Raw genomic sequence first — 27,037 nt, 5'->3', positions numbered from 1 at the left:
CATTATCCACATTTTAATTTTATTAGTACAACGTTTACTATTACACTACACTCTTAATGACGTAGAGCTCATTCTCCACTAACAGTACTTATACTATCATTTATCTCATTCTTATTTTATCAATTAGACATTAAAACTCATAATGAACCAAATGCTCATATGAACTTTTCAAGGTCGAAGAGAGTATCATAGAACAATAGTGAAAAACTTATATAATTACACTACAAAAAAACCCATTAAGAACATTTTTAATGCAATTAAAGATGCTAATTTGTGTTTCTAAATATACCACTAACGCTTCAAAAAGCATCTTTTTTGTAAGTGTCCCAACTAAAATTAGAGTACGCAAATGTAAGCGTCCTACAAAAGTAAAAGATTAAGTTAATTTGTCATTAATTTAGGAACGCTTTCTTTGCGTCCTAAATTGTTGTTATTTTAAAAAAATTTGCATTGAAAGTAATTGCGTATCCAGTATCCAATATTAATTAGTGACTTGCATATCCTTTCATCTTGAACAATATAACCCAATATTGTAGTACTCCCTCCGTCCCTAAAAATTTGTCATCTATAATAAAAATAGGACCCACATGCCACTAATTTTTTCAACCCGCTTTTTATATATTTTTTAAAATCTGTGCTAGATCAAATGGTGCCAAATTTTAAGGGACAGAGGGAGTATTAGTGAAGTAACAACAACATTGAATGAGTTTGTGTTTCTTAACACAATTTCCAAACTATAACCCTGAAAAACACTACTATCTCCGTCCATCAAAATTTGTCCCATTTTGACTCGGCACGAGTTTTTAGAAATGTAATGAAAAATGAGTTGGAAAAATTAATGGATTGTGGGTCCTACTTTTATATATTAGTTTTATAATAAAATATGAGTAGGAATGAGTTAGTGGAATATAAGGTCCACTACCAAAAATGGTAAAAGTGAAATGAAATAAATTTTGAGGGACGAACTGAAATGGAAAAATGAGACAAATTTTAGTAGGCGCATGTAGTAACGTAGTATCCATGTAATACTATATATGTATATCATAATCTTTACTCTAATTTTTTAAAAAAATGAAAAGGTAATTTATTAATTAATTAATTAGTTAACTGAAGTAATGAGATTCACAGGAATATTCTCGATTTATCTTGGACCAGATTTATTTCCTTTTCCATTTATTGGCAAGTTAGTGCACAATTCAACCACGCCACGTGTTGATAAGATGATGTTAATCCAAACGATCACGCCGCCAACACCCACGACTTTAATATATTAATCTTAATCAAGATATCATTATTCGTAACTATAGATAAAACTAAAATTAAAAAAAAAATATATTCTCCTTTTCCATATTTCAAATCAAGTAGGTGGTACGTTGTCCACACAAGTATGGACGATTAGTATATTAAATTTAAGTAGATTGGGACATGCTTTATAAGTATGCTAAGAACAACTTGTGATAGTAGTACTATACTATTATATACTCCCATGGGAATTTGTTTTGCAGGAAACTTTTTCATAATTCATGCAAATTATTTTAATTCTGCTTTTTTATAATAATATACATATATTGTATTTACAATCATATTTTTAAGAACAAATGGTAGTACTATTAACATTCTGTCTGACTACTTCCTCCATCCACGATTAAGTATACTAAGTTGATTTAACACTAGTTTTAAGAAATGTATTACAGAGTAAAAAATAGATAGAAAAAGTTAGTAAAATATGGATCGTACTTATATATAATAATTTTATTTTAAAGTAAAATATGAGTGTGACTCATTATCCATTACCAAAAATAGTACAAGCAAAACATAAATGAGATATTTAATTATGTAATGACATAAAAGAAAATTTGAGACACTGTACATTTTTGCATGCAAGATATCGAATAGAAATGCATGAGTTTGATTATTTAATATTTTAATAGCTCAAAATAAGATCTAAATAAAAAATTGTGATGTGTTCCAATAAAAACCCAAATCTTGATGTGGCTAGATAAGAACCACAAGCCACACCCTATCAATGATTTTAAAATAGCATCACCCTCAAATGCCTTATCTCTCTACGAGATAAAGGACATGTGTCGATCTTCTAAGTACGTTGCGATAGCTACTTTTTTGGACGATGATTCGGTCACACACCTTTGAATATTTTAATAAAGTTGAGTACTTATCGAATAAATTAAAAGGTTTAGAAAATCATATGGAATTAGAGCAGTTCTTAGTAGACTGGGGGAATGAATCCAGAACATAGTTTGGTTTTATACGTTATTGACCCAATTTAGAGTTTGCCTAATGCACTAAAGAAAATCTATATATGTTGTTTCTTATTTAGATTTAAAGTTCTATACGTATATTAATTACATGAAAATATTATAATTGTTGGTTTTATGAATGAATACTTTTCTGAGCTACATCGAAGAATTTATATGTATATTAAACAGACATTTATTAATTCATTAATATGACAATGAAATCATAACAAATAAAACATTGTAGATACATATCTCGCTAGCTAATGAAAATAATAAACTGAATTTTCAAAACCAAGTGTGAAAAATGTGGTAATTATATTTGAGTACCTTGGCTGTTAAGTACTGACCTATAAATGATGTATAATTAAGGTCAGCAATTTAGGCTATTCTCAACTCACAAAAATAAAATAAAAATGAAAGTCTATTCTTGCCATGCAATTTAATTTGCTGACTTTAGAATAATCATGTGCATAAATTTATATGAAGAGGCTTGGCATTATAAATAGTGCATGTGCATATTAATGGAATTAAATAATATTTTTACTTTTCAAAGAGTTGGTGAGTAACCAATTGAATCATTTTCACATTTGATTTCACATGCGCTACTAATATAACTGCATTCATGTGATACACATAATAAATTAATTAAACACGTTGATTCTACACAAAAGAATTAAACAACTCAAATATAATAAAACATTTATGATCTAAATACTTTTTTCCCCTCCTAGATAAATTTTGAATAGCATATATATTTCTATACTAATGCATTTTTATACATAGAATACTCAATCCTTTTTACCTAACACAAAGAAAAACGTTTTCATTTGATCTTCTCTAGCTAGCTAGCTCCACCCATATATCAAAGTTATCGGCCAGAAAATCATAGAGAATAAAGAATAAAAATGAAGAATAAAAGTTGGAATAGTACTTGTATTATCACATAGTCGTGATGTTGAAAGTCAAAAAATGAACCTAATCAAAATACCTTAACGCAAGATGACAAATTCCCACAAATATAAAATCCCTTCACACCTCCTTGCAAACATTTCAAACCCTCTCCTTTCTATCCCTCCTATAATCTACTCAAACCCTTTTCATATCTAAAAACAAACAAAAAATGGTAGGCTTAGGATCAAGAATCAGCTCAGGACTTCCACCTGGATTCAGATTCCACCCCACCGATGAAGAACTAATCATCTACTACCTTCGCAACCAAGCCACATCAAGACCTTGCCCTGTTTCGATCATCCCCGAAGTCGATATCTACAAATTCGATCCATGGCAGCTTCCCGGTTAGTTTCGATTCTCGCACACATAAATTTTATTTTTCCACATTTAATATTAATACAATTTGGTTTTGTGTTATGTGGTGTTGATGATATTGTTGCATGCAGACAAGGCGGAATTTGGAGAGAAGGAGTGGTACTTCTTCACCCCACGTGATCGCAAGTACCCTAACGGCGTCAGGCCAAATAGGGCGGCCGTGTCCGGGTACTGGAAAGCGACAGGCACGGACAAAGCCATCCAGAGCGCCTCCAAATACGTGGGCGTAAAGAAAGCCCTTGTCTTCTACAAGGGCCGCCCGCCTAAGGGTGTCAAGACCGACTGGATCATGCACGAGTATCGCCTCAACGAATCAAGATCCCAACCCTACAAGCAGAATGGCTCTATGAGGGTATAATTCTTTTCTTTCTTTTTTTTTTTAATTTTTTTTGGTAACTTTTCATTTTCGTGCACGTATGAAACATTAGTTACTTCTAAATATCTAAGTCTACGTAAAATTGGATCTAGTCTTGTTTGTTATGTCAATAAACACTAATCGAAGCTATTTCGTTAAACTCCAAAACTATACATAAATTAGAGCTATAAAACTCAACAAAATATCCAATTAATCAAACTGATAGAAATACGAGTTTATTAAATACTAATCGAAGTTATTTATATGGTGTGCATGCAGTTGGATGACTGGGTGCTGTGCAGAATCTACAAGAAGAAGAATCTAGCAACAAGTATAGAACATCGTCCGATAAAAGTCGAAGATTCGTCTACATCCAGTCATAATCAGATTGCATCTACAAGCACTAGCGAAGAGCAAGAAGCTGCAAACAGATTTCCAAGGACTCATTCGTTAAATCATTTATGGGAATTCGATAATTACATGGGCTCCTCCATCTCCCACCTTCTCAACGACAACTCTGCCTACAATAATCTGAATGTGGCCTTCAATAATCAAGAAACTTACAATGGGATTCAATTTGGACAAGCGGTTGTTCAGCAATCGTCGGATTCTGCAAAATCCCACGTGCATCAGACGACGTTTGTGAACCCGGTTTATGACCAGTTTCAGTAATTGATGAAGATGGATTGAGAAAGAGATGAGGATTAATTAAGTGTACAGAAGAAATGGTGGGGATGGAATCGATCAGTCGTTTTCGATGTAGAAAATATCTAATTTGGATTCTTAGCTGTTTGTCTGTGCATTATTATCCATCTCATTAGTTACTAATTAGCTTTCTTAGTTTTTAGATTATTCATAAACTTAGGGGTTTGTATATATACTTATCTGATTTTGGAAAGGTATAAATTGAAACTTCTTGTTATGATGGGTGATTTTTCTAATATATATGCAACTACTCACTTGCATAATATTCGTATCATGGTCTCGTACAAATTTAAGTCAGGATTTGTCTATATTTAACAAAGTATTTTATTGTAAGTATTAGTAGTACATTTCAATTTATGGTTATGGTTATGACTTACGAATTTATATACGGTTATGGAAGTCTGCTTAATTTCATCATAGAAAAAGAAATTGAGCAATATTTAAAGAGCAAGTTGCGCCGCAATTCGAAAATAAGATTAAATCTGCATTTTTTACTGATGAACCTTTGATGAACAAATAATACTAATACTTTGTTTATTTATTTCTGACTTACTGGTCGCATGGTGGCTGATTTCTTTTATTGAAATTCAAATTTGTGATAAGCAAATAGAATATATGCTCTTTTCGTCCGTGATTAATAATATTGTTTAATTTTGATTTCACAAAATAAGAAATAATAAGTGGGTGAGAATAAATATTATAGGCAATCTTCAATTTATAGCTAATAAATTGATTATGGAACTGATTATCTACAATTAGCTGTATAATATTTTAAAATAAATATAAAAATGATTTCTAATTATGTAAATCTTGTATTTATAATAAAAATATAAAATGCGCGCATGGATAAGAATTTTTCTATATTTATATAGGCAGTAGGTGCATGCATGCAGTCACAATGATACTGACATTTCATAGAGTACTTTTTGGATGAGGACGAATTTATTTATATTGACATTTAAATTGTAGTATTAGTGGTTTAGGTGAATTACTTTGGACCTTGGACTAGGTTCGAGTTCTCTTCATTGGATGGGGCCCATAAGTACTTAATTTGTTTGATTTCAAGGATGTTAATTGGATGAAAACTAACACAGGGCTAACCTACCTGTTAATCTGTTATGGAAAAATTAATTGAGATTATAAATTAAAGAAATATCGATCTAGTTGTCGAAATGATATAATAATTTTGTGTTAGGCTTGGACAAGTCGCTTGTACTTACGTTGAATCGTTGATGTAACAGTTATTGTCAAATAACAATATAACATTAATTACTGCAGCATTAAATTTAATTAATTAGGTTTTAATCAATTGTAATAAATGTATTAATTATATAACCATTTATACTATAGTGATCAATTGCTAACTCATTAATAAATTGCTAACTACAACTAATTTAAGACCATAGGATTTTAGAAAACTTGTGGTCTACAATTTGCCACGGGTAATTTTTGTTTTTATTAATTAAATCGAAAAAGATAAAAAAACTACCAAATTAGGGTTTTGAATGAAAATGTCAATATAGTGTTTCGAAAATATCAACACAATACTTTAACAATGTTAACACATTGCTTATATTGACATTCTTTTTGTATTATATTGACATATTTTATATACTATATTGACATTTGTGCCGTACGAAAAAATTAAAAATTTTTGAATTTTTTTTAAAATTTTGACGTCGGAACATATGCAAGTGAAATCTCGTTAGAATCCTTATGAAATTATTTTTAATTTGATATATGTTGTGCGAAAAAATAATTTAAATTGAGAAAGTTATATGCGTTTTAAATATTGGGATATTTTTCAAAAGTTAGTTACAACTAATTTGTTGTAAATTAACCTTAATACCCTTGTTAACGTTTTTTGTTGATCGTATTGACATTTCGGGGTTGATGTTCTAGGCCCTTAATTTAAATATCTAATGACTATTATATAGTTGTAGTTAGCAATTAAGTATTGAGTTAACAATGTAACACTCCCCTGCTTAACCATTCATAAATTTTTTGTCCCCACTCTGAGCTGATAATTGCAAATTTAAATTAGCATAACTGTATTTAATTTTGATCCAAAGCAATTGGAAATATTTATGTAAGAAAATAAAAATCAGTATGAGTTTCATGATGTTTTAGATAGTTCACAATTACAAAGCTGGTGAGTCACATCTCAATGAAAAAATCACCTAAAAATGTTGATCACATCCATGAGTTTTCGTTGGAGGCAACAAGTTTATGTCTTCAAACGCCAAGATTATTGATCACCTAACCTTTACTCATGTGAAAGTGTGTGTATATCAAGTATCAACACATAATTAAGAATTGAATGGTTCCATTTCACAACTTCATCACTTTTCATTAATTCTTGAAAGAAAAAAAATGCAAATAGTAGTGATATCTGTTTGTATTCTATTTGCATGGGCATTCCTCCATAGAGTGAAGCAAAGGGGCACCATAGGCCCCAAAACATGGCCTTTGTTGGGCTCGGCCATCGAACAATTGATGAACTATGACGTCATGCACGATTGGATCCTCAACTACTTAATGGCGTCAAGGACCGTCGTCGTCCCCATGCCTTTCTCCACCTACACCTACATCGCCCATCCAGCCGATGTCGAGCATGTCTTGAAAACCAACTTCAACAACTACCCTAAGGTAAAAAAAACTTAGTTTTGTAGATGCATGCATACACTAGCTAGGTTTTGGTTTGAATTTTCGAGGAGTTTAATGTATTTGTTTTGTGAAGGGTGAGGTGTACCATTCTTACATGGAAGTGCTGTTGGGAGATGGGATTTTCAATGTGGATGGTGAGCTGTGGAGGAAGCAGAGGAAGACTGCTAGCTTCGAATTTGCTTCAAAGAATTTGAGGGATTTCAGCACTGTGGTTTTCAGAGAATATGGCCTTAAACTTGCTACCATTTTGAGCCATGCTTCTTGTAACAACCAAGTTGTGGATATGCAGGTATGATTAACTAAACCAAGATTCATTTTTGAGATTCATGTTCTTGTTTTGAAGAATGATTTGCATTTTTGTAGGAGCTTTTGATGAGGATGACTCTGGATTCGATCTGCAAGGTTGGATTCGGTGTGGAGATAGGGACACTAGCTGCGGATTTACCAGACAATCTATTCGCAAAGGCCTTTGATTCTGCAAATATAACTGTGACTTTGAGGTTTATTGATCCACTCTGGAAAATCAAGAAGTTCTTGAATATGGGATCAGAGGCTGTGCTTGATCAAGACATCAAGATCATTGATGATTTCACTTACTCCGTCATCAGAAGGCGGAAGGCAGAATTGGAAGAAACCAGAGATGAAAAGGTAACTAGCTAACATATATTTGGCCTATTATGTTGGTGTTCTAACAAGAAAGGCATTGTTTGTTTCAGATGAAGCACGACATACTGTCAAGATTCATCGAGCTGAGCAAGGATCCAGACAACAACATGACGGACAAGAGCCTCAGAGATGTGGTTCTCAACTTTGTGATTGCTGGTCGCGACACAACTGCCACAACCCTCACTTGGGCTATCTACATGGTCATGAGTCATGAGCATGTAGCAGAGAAGCTCTATTCCGAGCTGAGGAGCGTTGAAGGGGAATGCACATCTCTGGACGAACAAGAATCATTTGATCAGAGACTAAAGCATTTCTCTGGACTTTTAAACTATGATTCACTAGGGAAACTATACTACTTGCACGCTGTCATAACAGAAACGCTTCGACTCTACCCTGCTGTTCCTCAGGTTAGGCCATTCATGACTTAAATCTGGGGGGGCATACGATGACTGATGAGAAACTGCGTTGAATTTTTCAGGATCCAAAAGGCATCTTAGAGGACGATGTTTTGCCAGCAGGAACGAAGGTAAAGGCTGGAGGGATGGTGACATACGTACCGTATTCCATGGGAAGAATGGAATACAACTGGGGCTCGGATGCAGCATCTTTCAAACCCGAAAGATGGCTCAAAGATGGAGTCTTCCAAAATGCATCTCCTTTCAAGTTCACTGCATTTCAGGTGCATCAGAATCAAAGACTAAAAATTAATTTTCTTTTTGTTGGTTTAGATTACACGGATCTTGACTGTGTAAAATATCGTGGTGCAGGCAGGGCCGAGGATCTGTCTGGGGAAAGACTCTGCTTATCTGCAGATGAAGATGGCTCTTGCCATTTTGTGCAGATTCTACGAGTTTAAGCTGGTGCAGGGGCACCCGGTTAAGTACAGAATGATGACTATTTTGTCCATGGCGAACGGCTTGAAACTTACCATTTCTAGACGTTCTTAGCTTTCTTGCTTCATTCATATCATGGCAATTATCAGATGACAGAAAAAAAAGTTCATATGTTTTAAGCAGAAGGTGGCACTTGTTTCATTGAAATTATAACATGATCACATAGTTTAGCAGAGTTTTTTTCTAGTGAAACATCATCTTTGTCTTCCTACATCGCTCGTTTAGATAGTACTAAACCAGACAAAAAGATTAACAAAATTAAGATAAGAACTGCACCAAAAGAGCCGATTAAAGATCCTGTGACGCGGTTGCAGAAACTCTGGTACTGTTGACATATAGCTAACCAATTTGCTGAAGCATTCCCCTTGTGTGCTAAATACACAATAGCTGCTGCTGTTGAGGCTCCTGCAGTTAGTACAGCTAGCATTATCTGCACAATGAATTCTTACATGATTTTCGAGTAAATATTGAATACATTAAGATATATACTTATTAGCAATGCATCTATAACGAAGAACAAGAAGTCTTTACCGCGTCCAGAAAGATCAGCAAAGCCCGGCTCTTAGCTGCTCCTTTCCTGATAACATGATAGATGGCCATTGGTAGAGAAAGAGAAAGATATCCGCATACTGTTCCATTCGAGATCACAAAGAACCTTTGATGAAACCAAACACAACAAACGATGAAACCAAAAACGCGAATAATACAATGAAATCATTTCATGTGAGAGTTTATTCACAGACCTAAAAGCTGGGATGTCGTCATACTGAGCTTGGAATATGAATGCTCGTGTTGAGAAGGGAAGCGTCTCATCTGTAGTTCCCATCGCCACAGCACTTCCTAGTGTCCCGACAATAGCTAGTATTCTGAGAAAGAGGTCTACTATCGAAAATCCTCTGTACGGTCTCACCACTTTTGGTTCTCGATCATAGTCTGTACGTTCTTCTGGATTCATTTTTCCGTGCCTCAGAGTTCAGTGCATCTGTCTTAAAATGGGACAGCTGCAGAGTGTCGAGAAATATTATCAGTATTTGCAGACATAAGCATGTTTGGATCTTCCTAGATAATCCATCAATGGTTAAAGATCAACGTGGATTAGGTTGCAATGCTCTTGTAAGTATCTACTTTTGCTTTCCACATCGATAAATATACCAGGATTTAAGATTAGTTTATGAGGTATCTATCATTCTTTTTCTGTAGCTTTTTACTGCTTTTGTGTTTTGAATTGAATATACCAAAAATGATAAGTTTATCTGTAGAATATTTTACAACTATGTCTATATCATTTAACTGCTTCATTTGTTCTTTCTTCTTCATCATATGTATGTTGAAGCAGAGAGACAAACACACACAATTTCAGAACCATTATCAGAATTGGTATCTAAGGTGTTGTAACAAAAATCAAGACCATTGATTAAACCTAAAAGCAGCAACATTTCCCCAAAACGTGGTAAATACATAGCTGAGGACAGAGTGATTGCTCAATTAAAATCTTAAGCAAAATTTGAAGGAGCTCATGTGGTTTCTATTATTATTAGTATTATATAAAAGCATAAGCTGATTCGAGGACTTTTAGGTGCGACTTTAGCTCCATCATGTCCTGTTTATCTGGTTCTCGATTCTTGACTTGTACCGGCGGCCTCTCCAAATAGGGCACCACACTCCTTCAACCATCATACGCAATAGCTGCATTGGCATCAGCAACGCGTATTAGGATGATGAACTCGTGAAAAAAGAAAGAATTACTAGTCCCAAATGAAACGGAAATGAATAAAGCAGTAAAGATGCCAATCTCAATCCCAATCCCAATCCCAATCCCTGTTGTGTTTCTTTGTTTTGTTGCGAAATTTGGTGGGAGGGTTTGGGAATTGGAGATGATTGAGAAAGTTCATGGCCATGAGGGAGGTATATCTTTACCTGGCACCAGTCGATTAACCGGGTTAATAAGCAGCATATGCTTCATAACCGCTCCCGTGCACCATCTGTATCATAAAACTTAGATCAGGATATGGAAATGACAAATATTTTACTAATAAACAAATAAGATGGAGCTAAACTCAAGTCAAGACTAATACCTGAGGATCATCGTAGCTCCCATAATTGTCGGTAGGAGGCAAGGTTTTGCTACTGTACCCGCCAGAGTAAGCTGAATGTACATGATTATGCATTCTGTTATCACGCTTTACATATGCTTGCCCTTGAAACGCCTCAATCGGTGGAGCAAGTGAGGGAAATGCTGACGAGCTTCCATCACTCTCAAGTATGTTGGCCCTCAGCCGCTGCATTACTTGTAACATTGCATTTTTAGCGGCATTCAGTTCTCCACTTACCTGTTCAGCATATATGGTAAATTCAGTTAAGCCATCTCGTGATAAATAATAATATGACAGACTAATTCATTCACCTGGACCATCTCATCGTCTTCGGATGCAACTTTGGGAATGTTTTCATCAGAAAAAATTCGAATATTTGCTCTAGAGCTACTTCTCATCTCTTTTATGATAGCCCCACCTTTGCCAATGATGCATCCAATTCTTGAGCTCGGAACCAGCAAACGAGTTGTCATCACAGGATCGCCTGAATCTCTTTCTATTTTCTCACTACACCGTGGTTGCAACCGCATTATTGCATCTATAGTTCGGGATGGTGCTTCGAGCATCTACATGATCAGAAATAGATTTAGACTATGTCTTTCAACATTGTTATATCAGCAGAATCACATACAGTTAGTCATATGCATACCTCCATAGCAGAAACCGATATTATACAGTCATCTCCGTCAGCACCAGCACTATCAACTACAATAAACGCACCCGAGTCCTGTCTTATTTGTTTAATAACAGAACCACCTTTACCAATCACAGCACCAAGATTTTGAGTTGGACAAACTAAACGAAGTGAGAATTCTCTGGCAACAGATGACCATTCTCTGCCGTCTTTTCTGTGATTCCTGTAGGGACCCATCAAGGAGGCTGGCGGCCCACCAAGATTTGGGTTATTAAATGAAATTCCAGATCTATATATGCTTGGCAAAGTCAATATTGACTGCTGTGACCGGGAGGGGTTTTCATGAAGACGAAAAGCCACTTGACAGAGGGCATTCTTCACAACAGTGGCTTCGCCATTTATCTAATAAAACCAAGCAAATTACCAATCAAGACGAAAGCTAATGTTTGATAATAGATGTTAGAAGTAGAAAACATGATGTGCAACATTTAATATGACTTGTATATTTCGAAACAGCTACAAAATCAACATGGAACTAATGCAAGTAGTAGCTAAACAGAAAACTGAAACAGCATGTACCTGGATGAGCTCATCGGAGCTCAGAGCACAAGGCGGTAAATGGTCGCTGCCCAAGATTCTGATGTGAGCATGAGTTTCATTACGTATATTCTGAACTATCTGCCCACCTTTGCCAATCACACAACCTATCTGATCCGATGGAACAAGCAATCGCACTGTGATCTGCAGGGACTCCTCAGAATTCGCAGGCTGCTCCTCGGCCACCACCTTGCCATGCACCCTAAACAGGGCATCCTGAGCAGGGGAAACTTGTTCGTTTTCATAACTGTTGGTCTCATCGCTCGTACTGTAGATGGTGACAACACGTTCATCGCAGCCCGGGATGGTCTCACTAATCCTTATCTTTGCATGAGTTTCAGATCTCAACTGCTTGGCAATATCCCCACCAATGCCAATAATGCTCCCAATTTTCCTCAACGGGCATAAATATCGATAAACTGTATGATCCATCCCAATCGAATTTTCATCAATCCCATTTCTTCTTTTCCCTCCTTCACTTGCAGAAAAATCAGATACACCATGAGCTCCCCTTCCTCGTTGGCTCATTCTGTGATTTAACTTGCTACAACAAATACCATATTCAAAATGTGACCAAAATATGTAGAATCCAATTCACATACAAAAAACCAATAAACGCGCACAAAATGGCTTCCTCTTGTTTTCTTGTTCCGATTTTGGGTCAAAATGTTACTAATTTCAACACAAATCACAAAATATATGAATATAGGCGGAGGATACAAATAGCACATTCAAATAAAATGTTAGATTATTATAAAGAAATGCAGAAATTTATACGATAAGAATGCATAGTTACAGTGGAGATTTAACGGCCAAGGGCTTCGCCTAGGAATCTCTTGATCTTGAGCAGCGCAAATGTTCAAGTTAGTAAGGCTGTGTTTGTGTTGGGTGTAACCGCCTCTTCATATTCCATATATATCCAATGCAATATTTTGTTGATTTTAGGGTAACAATATATCAATATTATGGACAAAACAACTACTACTACTACTAAAAATTCCAAACCAATAATTTCTCCATCCATTATTCATAGGTACAGTATAATTCAGTAACATTTTTAATACTATCAAAATTTATAAATACAGAAATAAATTAGTACTACTCCTCAAATATTATTAATTACTAGTGTGCCCCCACAAGGAATCATACTAATTTTTATGAACGGATAAGAAAATTTTAAATAAATTAATAACTCCACCGAATTTAGGGAAACAAAGTAGAGGTAGTATTATGCAAAAAGTATTATGATAAATATGGAAACAAGAAGTACTTTCTTGGATATCAAGAAATGTGTAAAAAGCCAGAAACTAGGGAATTTGGAGTAAGAGAAATCAAAACATGAAGTGAGTTATAGCAATCTTCGATAGTCAAACAAAAGCCCATCTTCACACACATGAGTATAACAAAAGCTCAACTCATTGCTCTTTTACAATCCACCACCATAAAATATATATATGCACTGATCTCACCAACTTGCCTTAAAATCACTACCTTTTATGTTGTGACTTGTGGAAATATGTATGTAAAATTACTTCTTTACTTTCTTTTTGCTTTATCAGCTCTGGACAAAACAATGAGACCTTATTATGAAGAGTGAATATTTAACGTGCCTATTTGTTTATTTAATATTAATGCTGAAGCATCTTATAAGATCCATTCAGCGTTGGTAAGATTGCAGCAGCTAGCAGAGACGGCAGGCCTTCCACCCTTGAATTTTAGACCTTGGAACAAGCGTTTCTCATACTTGTCGATGTACTGTTAGTTAGCTTGGTTTGCAATAGTATATCAGAATGAAATGATGACTTATTCAAATGATTTTGCGGTGCCCTTATCACTGAGTTCTATGCCTGCATTAGGGTGCTAGGTTCCTCCCAATTCTCGATCCTTCTTTCTCTCGTTCCTTCTTCACATAATCCATTATTGTGTATAGACTGTTGTCAAATAAAATTTCACCATTTTCAAGTGTACAAGTAGTATTTTTTTTTTTTGCTTTAATTAATCTTGTACAAGGAATTCTTGATTCACTGCAGCATTTCCAGAGCCTTGTGTGCAAATATTCATGTGAATTAAGCGGCTCTATCCACGGCCTCACCCATAAATCCCCACGGATCGCCTATAAATAGTCTCACATTTATCACTACTTTCTGTCATGAAAAACAGGTGATCTTGCTATAAGTTGTGATTCCATGGCTTAACCCCCCGTTGTCGCTGTCTTAGGGAAGACAGAAGGGTGACCTGGCAAGAAGGATAATGGAGTGGTTGAATGGACAGCTTTCAAATGTACTACTATGCTCTTAAGCTTCTTGTCCTGGTTTTCTCCCATGTTTCAGCTACCATTTTTAGAATAGTAATGAGATTTCTTGTTTAGTTGCCAGTTTGTTTGTTTTGTGATTTTGGAGAATCCCTTTTGTAGTTATGTTGGTTAGCATCTCCAGCATTTTCACCTGCTTGTTGATGATTGGAGATAAACAGCTAATGAGGTGGACCATTATCAAATTTAATTAAGGAATATTGTTGTTGGCCTTTTTTCTCTTTATCTTTCTCGTCTTATTCATTCCCATCAATTTAGTGTTGTTTTATTGCGTAGCTTAATGGATTAAATCAAATTCAGTTGTGCTCATTACATTTGTTTTTGGTGAGGAACTCATCTCAATAGATTATGACAACAAAACAACCACTTTTCTTTGTGGATCATGGAAAAGGTAGAATATAATAATCACCATAGTATAGTTATTTCTCAAAGAATGTAGGAACAAATAGGAGTATGATAGAAGAACTCGATATAAATAAAATAAAGCTAGTAATCTAATTCAATTTGAAAAAATAATCATAAAAAAAAATTAAAGAGAATAAATAAAATAGAACATGCCATAATATTGAAAATTGAAATATTTAGTGTAGTGGATTATAAATAAAGTAAAAATGGGAGGGGCAACTGTAAATCAAAGCCATGGGGTTATATTTATAAATACCATAAAGGTGAGGGGTAAATGTGAAAATAGCAACTGGAAAAATCGCGGTTCTCTCCGTTAAATTAGGGTTCTTATATTCGACTCGAACGCACAATTATTCTCATTCACTCTCTTCAGCCCATTTTTTATGCAAACAAGTAAGCTTTCTATCTCTACTCTTAATAGTATGTATATGTATGCAGATTTCAAAGCTAGTAACTGGTAGTCCTTAGTGATGAATTGGCAAGCGTTGCTAATTATCAATTTCTGGGCTGGTGCAATGTTTTATCCATTTCTTGTTCGTTCTTGTATTTAGCGAAATTCTGTAGATTCTTATTTAGCTTTATGTCCTCTTCTTATGGCAATATGCCGCTTGCTTCATCAATTTACATGAGCTGCAACTGCAATAATTGAACTAATTGAACGCTTTCTATTTAATTTTCATAAAGACCGTTATTGTGGTTGGTTTTTGTGGTGAAAAATGTAAGCTTCGGTACTTCTGTAAATTTCTTCAATATCTATTACGAGAGGCTTTATAATTTTCACCCTTTTACCGTTTTCCCTTGAAAATATACTGTTTTTTAGTAGAAAATGTTGGTTTTTTACATTACAAAAACTGACATTTCATAACATAGGAGTACTATTTTAAAAGATTGTTTTTTTAAAAAATTTTGTAGTGTATATGCTCCTTGCAGTATGTGACTTCAATCTAACTTCATTCTTATCTATCTTAGATATGAAGGATTCAAACATTTGAAGCTTTGGACAACTTGCAGACAGGAAGAGAGGATATAATTTTGATAATCAAATGCTATAGTTACACTGCTGAAAGTAGACAGTGCTCTGGGCTTTTTGTTAAGTCTATAGCAGGCTAGTATAGTTTGCTCTCAGTGATCAAACAGTAGAAATTAAATTATTTATTGTGCTGTATGCTGAACTGATTAACATTATTTATGTAATCTGAAAATCGTGGAAGGACTGATCTGCATTTGTCTTCTGAGAGTTGAGAAGTTTTTGGAGGTGTGGGGATAGTTTGGTGCCTTAAGTAACTGTGGTGTGTTGTGAAAGATAGCTAAAACGGGGTCCCTTTGTTGTGTGGCTGCAAGGCCACATGGGTCTAATGCAGCCAGCCGGGACTGGTCTGTGGGACCACATGAACCTTACTGGAGAACTAACACTAGCTTTTCTCCTCCACCTTCAAGATGGGACTTACAATTCCAACCGGAAGGAGTGTCTTTTGGTTCCCATGATGGCATTCAGTTGTATGGGTCTTCAGCATCATCAAATAGTAGAGGAAGTAGAAGTTGGGTGAGAGGAAACAATCTGACTAATCATCAGTTTCTTGTATCTGATGGCATTGGTCCCTACTTAAGTAGTCCAGCTGGCATATCTCCTTCGCAGCAATGGACACCCCCAGCAATACAAGAAATTGGCACTGATGATTATGGTGCTTCAGGGAGAGGTATGGAATGAATTTCATGTTATTTCATATCCTTGTATATATACTGTAGAAGTCTTAATCTATTTTCTCCTATCCATTTTAATATTATGAGTTCCTAGTTTGATAACATTTGTTTACACCCTAGATCTCTTCCCTCTATACCAGACTCAGATTGTTCTGGATCACGTGTATCTCATAATCTCACTATATGCTCACAATTGAAATCCTTTACTCAGACATTCTGCTACCTTTTCAAGAATTATGAAATTGAAACAGAGTAACCGAACCCTTCTGTGCTATAACATTTTCTCTGGCTTATGTTTTCAAGTTGAGCAAGGGATTGGTGGACACAATTAGTGATTATACCACTCTTACAACTAGAATTGAAGTTGAGATCACTTCACATAAATGGGTAAACTAATATTCAAACTCATGTTATAATTTCTGAAATGTATTTGGGGAGCAAGCAATTGCATGGTTTGTTTTTAATCTTTCTCTAAGAGCACAATATGATGATTGAAGCTATTTCATAGTAAACAAATAACTTTGAGATTCTACAGGTTTTCTATAGTATGATAGTAGTCCAAGAAATTTGTCCCCGACTATTGATCTCTATGGTGTAATGGTACTGCCTGATGTTTATTTCAACATCCTTTTCAGATGTAATTTGGAGGCCACTATCCTTTTCTCCCACCATGGAGGTACGCAACTGTCTTCATGTTATTGTTCTAACAACATTTAGTTGGCGCTACTGTGTTCATGTTATTGTTCTAACAACATTTAGTTGGCGCTAAATGTGATGCTTACAAAACCAAACAATCTTATAGGGAACATCAGCAGCTAGGGATGGTGGAGGCTCTACATCGTCCCGATCAGATAGTAGTTGTGATTATGAGTCCATGGTCAAGTCACATACCCTTCATCGTAACCGACGCTGCTTTATGTCTAAAGCTATTCATCCTCTGTCCCTCCCCTCAGAAAGGCGCACTAGAGAGAGTTCCAGTATTGCATCTGCTGGGCTGGCTGAGTATGATCCTATGACTCCACAAAGAGACAGACATCATTTGAGCAGCACTAGTGGCAGCGTTGATTTCACTGAAGCACCCGAGACGTTTGAATGTGATCAATCAACCAGGTCTCGGAGCCCTGCTGATTGTTTCAGATGCGGGTTGTGTGAGAGGTTCCTTTCACAGAGATCGCCATGGAGCTCTCGTAGGATTGTCAAGAGTGGTGATATGCCAGTTGCTGGAGTCCTTTCCTGTCGCCATGTCTTCCATGCAGAGTGCTTGGACCAAACAACACCTAAAGCTTGTAAGAGTGACCCTCCTTGTCCCATCTGCATCAGGATTGATGAAGGTAACTCCCCAGACCAGAGATTGTTTTCCAAGCTGAGGAACACCTTCCCCCGCCTCAGACCTTTCTCCGAGGACGCACCATCCAAGCAATGGGGCTGTGTTCAAGCAGGAGATTGTGTTGAAGGAGCATTCCACACCCCCAGTCGAAGCACATTGCTGTCCCTTAACAGGAACCAGTTGCGGAAAAACCTCTCACTAAAGGGAAATGCAGGGAGATTGAGGAAGAGTGGGTCGTTTTCGCCCCAGCTTTTTGCAGCCTCAGGTGAACATGGTTCAGCTGGCTCCTCAAAGACAATCGGGGGTTCCAGTTTCAAGTAAAGAAAGTGGAATTTGTGTATAGAGGGGATAGACAAAGGATGGGTAATGAGTTGTGCCTGCTACTGTTGATTCTGGGCTCCTTGTGATTTATGATTGGTGTCTGTTGTATGTTGTCTCTAGCCATCATATTGTTATTCTAGAATCGCTTTGTATTTAAACCCCTTCACCGCAAATATATTCAACTGCATCAGCCTTCTGATTTTCTAGGTTACACACACACCCACACCTAGGGATGTCAATCGGGCTAACCCGTTCGGGTTCGGGCCAGCTCATTCGGGTCGCTGGGCTATTTGGGTACGGGCCATTCGGGTTATGGATTTTTTGGGTCATAAATTTTCAATCCTAACCCGTCGGATTTTGGGCTAACCCATCGAGCTATTCGGGCCTAAAAGCTTTCGAAAATAATCTCTTTTATCAAAATTTTCTTCTATAAAATGATTTTAGATTTTAGATACTTTTTTCTTTTTAGTTTAGAATCATATAAAATCTTCAAATTTTCATAGTTTTCTTAAGTACTTGAAAAGAAGCCTTTCATCTCGGTCAACCATAATAAAGCTCTTGTTCGTGTCATTATTATGACATTGTTCGTAACTAATTCTTTATGAAAATTAAAAATCATATCTTACATGAATCATTATTAAAATGATAAATATATTAAGATTTTGATTGGTTAGTTCTTAATTTTGTCTTGATTGGCTTTGATGGTGGTAAGACACTAGTGACAGATGATGGAACGGTCCAATAATGAGTTGAGATGGAACTTGAAAGCTGATATTGTGGGATCAAGTAGAAAAGTGTAGAATGAAGATTTAATAAGACTAATGATTGTGTAGAATGAAGATTGAGGATTTAAAAATATATAAAAACCCCTAAAACTTAAAACTCACAACCCATCGGGCCGACCCGCAATCCGTTCGGGCCAATCCGTTTAACCCGCCAACCCATTCGGGCCAACCCGTTTAGCCCGTTTTGTATTCGGGTAATAAAATTACAGCCCTAACCCGCTCATTATTACTGGATTGTTCGAGCCGGCCCACGGGTTTGGGGTTGAATTGACATCCCTATCCCCACCCACACCCACCCACACCCAGAGATCATCCTTTACAGTAACTAATTCTACTAGTACAATTAATTATCAAGTAAAAAGGTGATAACGCGATCCTATCAATATTAGGTTAAAGATCCAAGTTAGTGTTGGCAACCAAATTGAAAAATACTAAGTAGTACTTTGTTAGTTAAGACGACAAACCAATACTAGCATTTAATGTTTATGGAAAGAAGACAATTCAAAAATTGTTTCATTTTCAAGTCTGGACCAAGAAGTGACAGGTAAGTTTTGGGCTGAATTAGGGTCCAAGTACTAAAATATAAGTCCATGGCATTTCTACTCGAACATTTTTCCGAAAAAAATATCAGAAGGTGTTTCATTTTTAAAGATAATTTTTATGATCAAACTAATTATTGTTTGTAAACCTTTGTGTTGAATTCGAATTGAATACTACAATTATAGAAAATCAAAAATAAAATCAACACATGTTGCATTGTCATGTGAACAATGTCCACAATAATTATATCTCCATTAGAGATAAAAGAGCGAAACTACACACTTGCAATTTTTGGCCACAAAAGTACTAAAAAAATGGGACCATTAAAAATATTGCCTAATTAAATGTAGTAGTATTTGCATGTGAGATTCGTCTAAATTTCTTTGTTTCTTTATACCTATACATCAATTTGGGGTTCGCTATCCACCCTTAATGGCTCTTGTCATTTTATTTTCCAACAACCTTTCAAAATAAGTCATTTTCATTGCCGATAGCCAGTATAATCCGGCCCCCTACAACTTGTTCACTCAAATTTCATAACTTAAACTACTAGTACTAATTCATATTCACCTTATGTTACTCGTGCAATGATATTCCGTTGGTCTCTCATTTATAAGATATACTCCCAACAACAAATTTTACAAGTGATAAAGTTTGGCAACAAAAAAATATAAAAAAAATACTATAAGTGGAGAAAGGATTCATGTGAGCACATGTGAGAAATGGGTCCATAGCAAAAACAGTATGTAATGTATAACAGAATCATTGTATTCATCTAAGTTTCTCAGACATGCTGGACCCTGCATATCTCACTGTTACCTACGTAAGCTTTGAATCTTTACCAAAAGATATATTGTTATTATTATTGTGTATTATTCTATTTACTGGTAAACACACACCTCCAACTAAAGAAAAAGGTAATGCGCTTCTTTTTATTTTTGTTAATGCTGTTTTACATCATACATCAGTCAGTCTTAGCTATATATATTCACATTTATGTATCATTACTCTTTATGTACATTTATAGGTGTGTTGGTTGGAATATTGTACCGAGTTTCTATATCTATATTGAGGAAGAAATATAGTACTCCCTCCGTCCCAGAAAAGTTGACATACTTTGAAAATGACACGGGATTTTAGGAGGTTTTGTTTTGTTTGTTAAATGGAGAGAGAAAATATAATTTTTATATTCATGTGAGAGAAAACTTTTTCCAAAAAGGGAAATGTGACATCTTTTGTGGGACAAACTAAAAAGGAAAGGGTGCCAGCTTCTCTGGGACGGAGGGAGAAGTATTTTTTTCTAGGGTAATTCGTTTGTAAATTTATAAATTTTTGCCGAATTATGGTTTTTCATCCCAACTTTAAAATCTGCCTGTAAATTATTAAACTATTGATTTATTCTGATTTTGCAACCAATCAAGATTTCAGTATTGACATAGCTTGAAGGCTTACTTACGTGACATTCTCGGACGTCGACCAAAATGATATCATGTTTTAGACAACAAAACAATATGGCATTATACTAATTTAAATCATTTCATTTGTGGAATTATGGTTTAAATTCAAACATGTTAACATCGAAATCTTAATTACTTGCAAAATCCAAACAAATCAATTATAATAATTTATCAGTCGATTTTAAAATTGATATGCAAAATACTCCTATTAGGAAATTAAAAGAGAACCAAGTTCCTTGTCTAAATATTTTTTGAATTTATATCGATTCAAAATATCTGTATATTTCCACTTTGATATTTTGGCATAATTGGGTTTATAATAATTATCCAAATAACAATATATAAATCATTATCATTATTAATGATGCGAAACATCAATATTTGCATTCCAAATTGGCCATGTGCTGGTTTGACATATAATCTTCTTTCACTAGCAATGGAGCCGTCAACACTTCTAATAATAGACTTGGTTGAAAGGGCCAGTTGTTATCCACCATTCACGAAAAATAAAAAGATTTTTTTTTTCCCATTATCTTTCTAACTAACTTAAATGAATTTCTTCTTTCCTTCTCTCGTATTTATTTTTCCGCAAAAAGATGAAAATGATGTTTAGAGTTTGTACAAGACCATTTTATATAGAGAGGCGCGGCATTGATGCATAATCCATTTCACTCTAATTAAATTCTATTTACAAATAATAAATTTTAATTATGGACTATTGGTGAATTTGAGTTGATATGGCAATAATAATGTACATTTAATTTGAAAGTGTACACGCTCAATTCACGTGCAAATCATTTCAAAAAGTGTTGGGGCCGAATCGACAAGTCATGTCTTGAATTATAGTAGTAGTAGTAATTTATACTTATAAAATTGAGGTAGTTAATTAACGCTTTGTAACAGAAAACGATCGTTCAATCAAATTATTATCATGGCAGACAAGGTAAATTCTGCACTATCTAGAGTTTATCTTTGTCGCACGAAAAGGTTTGCGAAATATTTACACTTTTGTATTTTGTTTTTGGCAACTATCGATTTTTATTTTTTATTTATATTTTTGGAAAGTCATTTGTGTTTAAATTTTAATGTGTTTTGCGGTTGTGTATCAAAATCAAAATCTTGAGTAGTTCTTTGACTGCGAAAATATAATAAATGCCTCTTTGACGTGATCTATAGTAGTATTTTGATGCGACCTAAAAGTAAAAGACCATCAATAAAGTATTTTGATATCAAGGAGAATTGTAAAAACTTAACGCTTCTAAGAGCGATGTTAAGGAGTATGTATAAATTTAACGCTTCTAAGAGCATCTCAAACTGTGCTCCGATGTTAAGGAGTATGTAAAAATTTAATGCTTCTAAAAGCATCTTAAACCGTGCTCTTAGCTAAGAGTACGGTTGTAGGCTCGGTTCCATTTTTATTTATTTTTTATTCCGTGCTCTTAGCTGAGACACACCATCTCCGATCGTACTCTTAGCTTAAGACATGCTTTTCATTATTCACGTGTCTCACTATTCTATTATTCAATTTAAATACTTCAATTACTAATAACATTTTCATAATATTAACATGCATTAAAAAAATTGAAATACAATTATAAATTATTAAAAAAATAATAAATAATAATTAAATTCCTAAAAATTTGATAGTATTTTTTTTTCTTGCTCCGCTTCCGCAACCAATCGGTCTAGATCGTGTGGATCCATTTGGTGAATTGTATAAAGAAAAATGAGAGAAGTATGAGTGTGAGATAGTTTGATGTAAAAATTGAGTGATGAATTATAGATGATTTAGATGAATTGGGGATTAAAATATATATTTTTAAAAAAATTGAAAAAAATCGGTAGTAAAATGGCTCTATTTTTGGGAATTAGAAAATATTTTTTTTATACTTTCTTATTTTTTTACGAATGTAAAAAAACATTTTAACGGATTAAAATGACGTCCAATCGCGAGGGGGCACGTCACCGCCTACACAACGCACGCCACGCCTACCTAAACGCGTACGTCCCGCCCACCCGAAGAGCACAACTTTTATCTGAGAACACGTCCGTGCCGACGGCACGAGCGCAACCATGAGCAGGCGCGTTGCCGCGCCGATGGCACGAGCTTGCTCACTCTTTCGCAAGGCAACAATTGGGGATGCTCTAACTACAATTGAAGTGAATTAGACCCAAATGTTAACCGAATTTTTTTCTTTTAATTATGTACTTTGAATACTAGTTTATCCATTCTACATAATTTTGAATGTGGGGAGATCTTGTGATTCTATTCCATTTATACACTGTAAATTTATGAAATAGAGCCTTAGGGCATCTGCAATGCTGCGCGATGCGGTCTCGGTCTCGTCTCAACGAGACGAGACGACATCGAGACAGCGATGCGGCTACCGTCTCGTCTCGACGTGACGAGCTGTCTCGACGCGTGACGCGTCCCGGCGAGGCCGGCCTCGAGCTGGCGAGACACGCGCCCGGCGCCACGTGGCGCGCTAGGGCGGCTGGCGTGACGCCCACTCGCCGACCCGCGAGTGGGCGTCGGAATTATGACGTCATAGTTCAATTTTTTTTATAAAAAAAAGCAGATTTTTCAAAAAAAAAAAAAAAAAATTAAACAAAAACGGTAATATGACAGTTCAACGGTCATATTTTTAATTTTTATTTTTATTATTATTATTTTTTATATTCTATATATACTCTTCTCCATTCTCCATTTTACACACAAACACACATCTATTCTCTCATCTCTCTTTCTTTCCTGTCCAATCACTTGTATAAAATCATTCATTTATTTTTTTCTTCTCCCAAATTTAATCAATTATGGATCCATTTGAGCAAATGCGTCGAATAATGGAAGAATCGCTAGAAGAAGATCGATGTAGGGAGGAGGAAGCCGCCGCGCCTCCTAGGCGACGCCGGGCATACATCCATCGTAACCGGGAGGAAGCCGCCGCAAGGTTGGAACGTTATTACTTCAGTCCGAACCCGGTGTGGGGAGATATCTACTTCCGTCGCCGTTTCCGTATGTCACGCGCGCTATTTTTGCATATCGCGAATACATTGGCGGGACGGGAAGAGTACTTTAGAGAAGGGTTCGATGCTGTTGGCCGTCCTAGCCACACGACGCTCCAGAAATGTACTGCGGCGATCCGTCACCTTGCAACTGGACAAACGACGGATTCGTTCGACGAATACCTGCACGTCGGAGAATCCACTGGGAGACTTTGTTTGTTGAACTTCTCCAAAGGCGTCCGGGCAGCCTTCACCGACGAATTTCTGAAGAAGCCAACCACCGCAGATTGTCAGTTTCTGCTCCGACTTCACGAACAAGTGCACGGATTCCCCAGGATGCTCGGGAGAGTCGATTGCATGCATTGGCAATTGAAGAACTGCCCTGTGGCGTTGAGGGGGTCATACACGATCGGCCTCAAAGGCACCCACCCCACCGTTATACTCGAGGCCGTCGCCGACTACCGGCTATGGATTTGGCATGCGTATTTCGGGGTCGCCGGCTCGAATAACGACGTCAACGTGCTCAACAACTCCGACCTCTTCGCTGCTGTTCTGAATGGTAAAGCGTCGGCCATCAACTTCATCGCTAACAGTCGCCAGTATAAAATGGGGTACTATCTTGCCGACGACATCTATCCGAAGTGGTCAACCTTCTTAAAGACGCTCAACAGGCCTGCGGACGAAAAACAGTCTCTTTTTGCGCAGAAGCAAGAGTCTGCTCGCAAGGATGTGGAGAGAGCGTTCGGGGTTCTCCAAGCTCGATTCAACATTATCAAAACCCCGGCTCGACAGTGGTTTATGGAGAATATGGTCGACTTCATGTATGCGTGCATAATCTTGCACAACATGATTGTCGCCGACGAAGGACCTGAGGCGGGAAATTGGTTCGACCCTGAAACCCCGGGAAGCTCAACCGCAAGTAGTCCGCCTCGAACGGGAGTGCATCCGTCTTTGCAAGAGTGGTTGTCTATTCGGGCAAGGACACGTGACTCTACCGCCCACGTCCAACTCCAGGAGGATCTAATGGAGCACATTTGGGCAAAATTTGGCAACCGTTAGATGATCGTCATTAGAGAACTCCTTCTTCTGCTTATTTGCCTCCATTTTTTTTTATTTGAGGTTAAGTGTGCAATTTGTAATTTCTAGTTTTTTAATCATGTCTTTTTTATTTTTTTAGGTATTTAAATTGTAATTTTATTTTATTTAATGAAGTGTGTTTTTTATTAATTGAATTTGTTGGAATTAACAATAAAAAATGAAATTGAATGAATAGTTAAGAGATGGTTAAGAGATTGAGGGATGCAGGTGATGTCTCTTAGTTAAGAGATGAGCTGAAAAGTACAGTGGGACCCATGAATAGTGAAGAGATGAGACGGTTAAGAGACGGCGTTGCGGATGGCCTTAAGAGATTATCCAGAAACATTGCATCACATTAATTAGTTAGTCACCATCACGATTCACCAGTCTAGTGACGATTATTCATATGCTTGATTATTTTATTTTTAAGGTAAAAGTGACAATTAATTATTTAGTAAACAAATACACCTTAATCGTATAAAATTTTAGTTAATGGTTGCTAGTAGTACATAATTATTCCTATTATGTGTATTCATAAAATCATTTTTAAGGTAAAAATGACAATTAATTATTTAGTAAACAAATACACCTTAATCGTATAAAATTTTAGTTAATGGTTGCTAGTAGTACATAATTATTCTTATTATGTGTATTCATTTATGTATGTTTATCACTACCTTTAAGTACCATCTTAATAAGCAATTAATGTTTTAAGTGGTCCAATAGAAGAAATCTATACAATATATAAAAGGGGAGTTTTGAGAGATTTTGAATAATATTTTATATTGAAGAATGTAAATGCAATTAATATAAAATTCAGAATATATAATATATAATCCTAATACACCATGTTTCATATATACGTGAGTGAGGGAATGTGATCAAATGAAAACTCTAAATATTGTATAAACTCAAAACTATGATCTGGACCATTGAAAAATGTCAACAGATCACAAAAAAGCATCAACATGAAAATGTCAACAGAATTTCAACGGTAGTCAATGATTGATGTTATGTTGATATTGTGTTGACATTAAAATCTTGAGATTTTACACTGTTGATATTGTATTGAAACTATGTTGAGGAGTTTTGAGTTTGTACAATATATAAGTTTGCATTTTATTACAACCCGTGAGTGAGTGAGAGGTTAGCTATTATCTCGTATAGTGTTAATAAAACAATATGGTAGCAAATAAATCTCACTAATAGCAAATCATTGAAAAGAATAATAATATATTTTCCGTTAGGGTATATAATTTAATTTGATTCAATTGAGATTAACCAATTTTACCCTAAATTCAGCCTATTTTTTCGTAAGGTGTTAATAAAATAATATGGTTACAAATAAATCTTCAAAGATAATTTGATTCAATTGATAAGTGTTAAATTTAATTAATTATTATAATCTATTCCAAATAAAAATAATCACACGAGCAAATTATTAAAAAGAATAATAATAATTTGATTCAATTGATATTAACCAATTTTATCCATAATTTGATTCAATTGATATTAACCAATCTTTTTGATTCAATTGATAAGTGTTAAATTTAATTAATTATTATAATCTATTCCAAATAAAAGTAATGACACAATTAATACAAGTGGAAGTGAAATTTACAAGATTGCCATTTAATTTAAAAATTATAGTATTAAATTAAAAATATATTATAGTTTCTCGCGTTTCTTCTTAGTAGCGTTGATTAGTTTCCCATATATCATTATGCTCCATTATCTTTAAGTAGTGTAGTAGTGGTTAGTTAATCATTTGCAATCATGTGGAGTATTATCTTTTTCTCCCAGCTATTTAATCTAATTTATGTTTTTAATTATACTATTATTTTACCTTTTATGCTTGTCTTATTTTAGTTTCTTATCTTTCTTTTTATTACTGTCTGTTATTCTATTCTTTA

General features: G+C 35.4%; 5 protein-coding genes and 1 long non-coding RNA gene across 7 annotated transcripts; 4 read left to right on the top strand and 2 right to left on the bottom strand.

Annotated features, from left to right (window-relative positions):
- The first annotated feature begins 3,304 nt into the window (after positions 1–3,304).
- On the top strand, positions 3,305–4,861 carry NAP (NAC-like, activated by AP3/PI). Its single transcript, XM_089060898.1, has 3 exons — positions 3,305–3,553; positions 3,656–3,936; positions 4,219–4,861. Exons 1-3 carry the CDS (start codon positions 3,379–3,381, stop codon positions 4,609–4,611), a joined length of 849 nt encoding a protein of 282 aa, XP_088917024.1. The 5' UTR covers positions 3,305–3,378; the 3' UTR covers positions 4,612–4,861.
- Positions 4,862–6,987: 2,126 nt separating this feature from the next.
- Positions 6,988–9,045, top strand: CYP704B1 (cytochrome P450, family 704, subfamily B, polypeptide 1). The gene is made up of 6 exons (XM_089059863.1): positions 6,988–7,293; positions 7,385–7,600; positions 7,675–7,959; positions 8,028–8,384; positions 8,456–8,656; positions 8,745–9,045. Exons 1-6 carry the CDS (start codon positions 7,018–7,020, stop codon positions 8,922–8,924), a joined length of 1,515 nt encoding a protein of 504 aa, XP_088915989.1. The 5' UTR covers positions 6,988–7,017; the 3' UTR covers positions 8,925–9,045.
- Positions 9,046–9,067: 22 nt separating this feature from the next.
- Positions 9,068–10,524, bottom strand: LOC148923406 (casparian strip membrane protein 1-like). Of its 2 annotated transcripts, none has more exons than XM_089059865.1 (4): positions 10,441–10,524; positions 9,614–9,871; positions 9,402–9,525; positions 9,068–9,300 (listed from the first exon to the last, which is right to left on the bottom strand). In XM_089059865.1, exons 2-4 carry the CDS (start codon positions 9,823–9,825, stop codon positions 9,079–9,081), a joined length of 558 nt encoding a protein of 185 aa, XP_088915991.1. In that variant the 5' UTR covers positions 9,826–9,871; positions 10,441–10,524; the 3' UTR covers positions 9,068–9,078. The 2 variants fall into 2 exon arrangements, with proteins under 2 accessions (XP_088915991.1, XP_088915992.1); XM_089059866.1 differs by having other exon boundaries at positions 9,402–9,447.
- LOC148923405 (KH domain-containing protein At4g18375-like) lies at positions 10,260–13,081 on the bottom strand. Its single transcript, XM_089059864.1, has 7 exons — positions 12,991–13,081; positions 12,177–12,738; positions 11,613–11,999; positions 11,275–11,529; positions 10,946–11,200; positions 10,788–10,852; positions 10,260–10,556 (listed from the first exon to the last, which is right to left on the bottom strand). The coding sequence occupies exons 2-6, from the start codon at positions 12,720–12,722 to the stop codon at positions 10,811–10,813; spliced, it is 1,485 nt and encodes a 494-aa protein (XP_088915990.1). The 5' UTR covers positions 12,723–12,738; positions 12,991–13,081; the 3' UTR covers positions 10,260–10,556; positions 10,788–10,810.
- A 2,105-nt stretch (positions 13,082–15,186) lies between these two features.
- On the top strand, positions 15,187–16,127 carry LOC148923404 (uncharacterized). The gene is made up of 2 exons (XR_016133014.1): positions 15,187–15,303; positions 15,880–16,127. It is a non-coding gene; the product is annotated as an uncharacterized LOC148923404 (long non-coding RNA).
- Positions 16,128–16,210: 83 nt separating this feature from the next.
- Positions 16,211–18,470, top strand: LOC148923403 (RING/U-box superfamily protein; the record flags this gene model as incomplete). Its single annotated transcript, XM_089061942.1, has 3 exons — positions 16,211–16,607; positions 17,247–17,287; positions 17,414–18,470. Coding segments are annotated over 3 exons (1,284 nt in total), but the record flags the coding sequence as incomplete, so codon positions are not given.
- Between the last annotated feature and the right edge of the window lie 8,567 nt (positions 18,471–27,037).

The sequence above is a fragment of the Salvia hispanica genome, chromosome 6, assembly GCF_029641045.1.
Source record: "Salvia hispanica isolate PSC_SH4W2 chromosome 6, Shi_PSC_v1, whole genome shotgun sequence".
Lineage (NCBI taxonomy): Eukaryota > Viridiplantae > Streptophyta > Magnoliopsida > Lamiales > Lamiaceae > Salvia > Salvia hispanica.
This window is presented reverse-complemented; position numbering and strand designations above follow the sequence as displayed.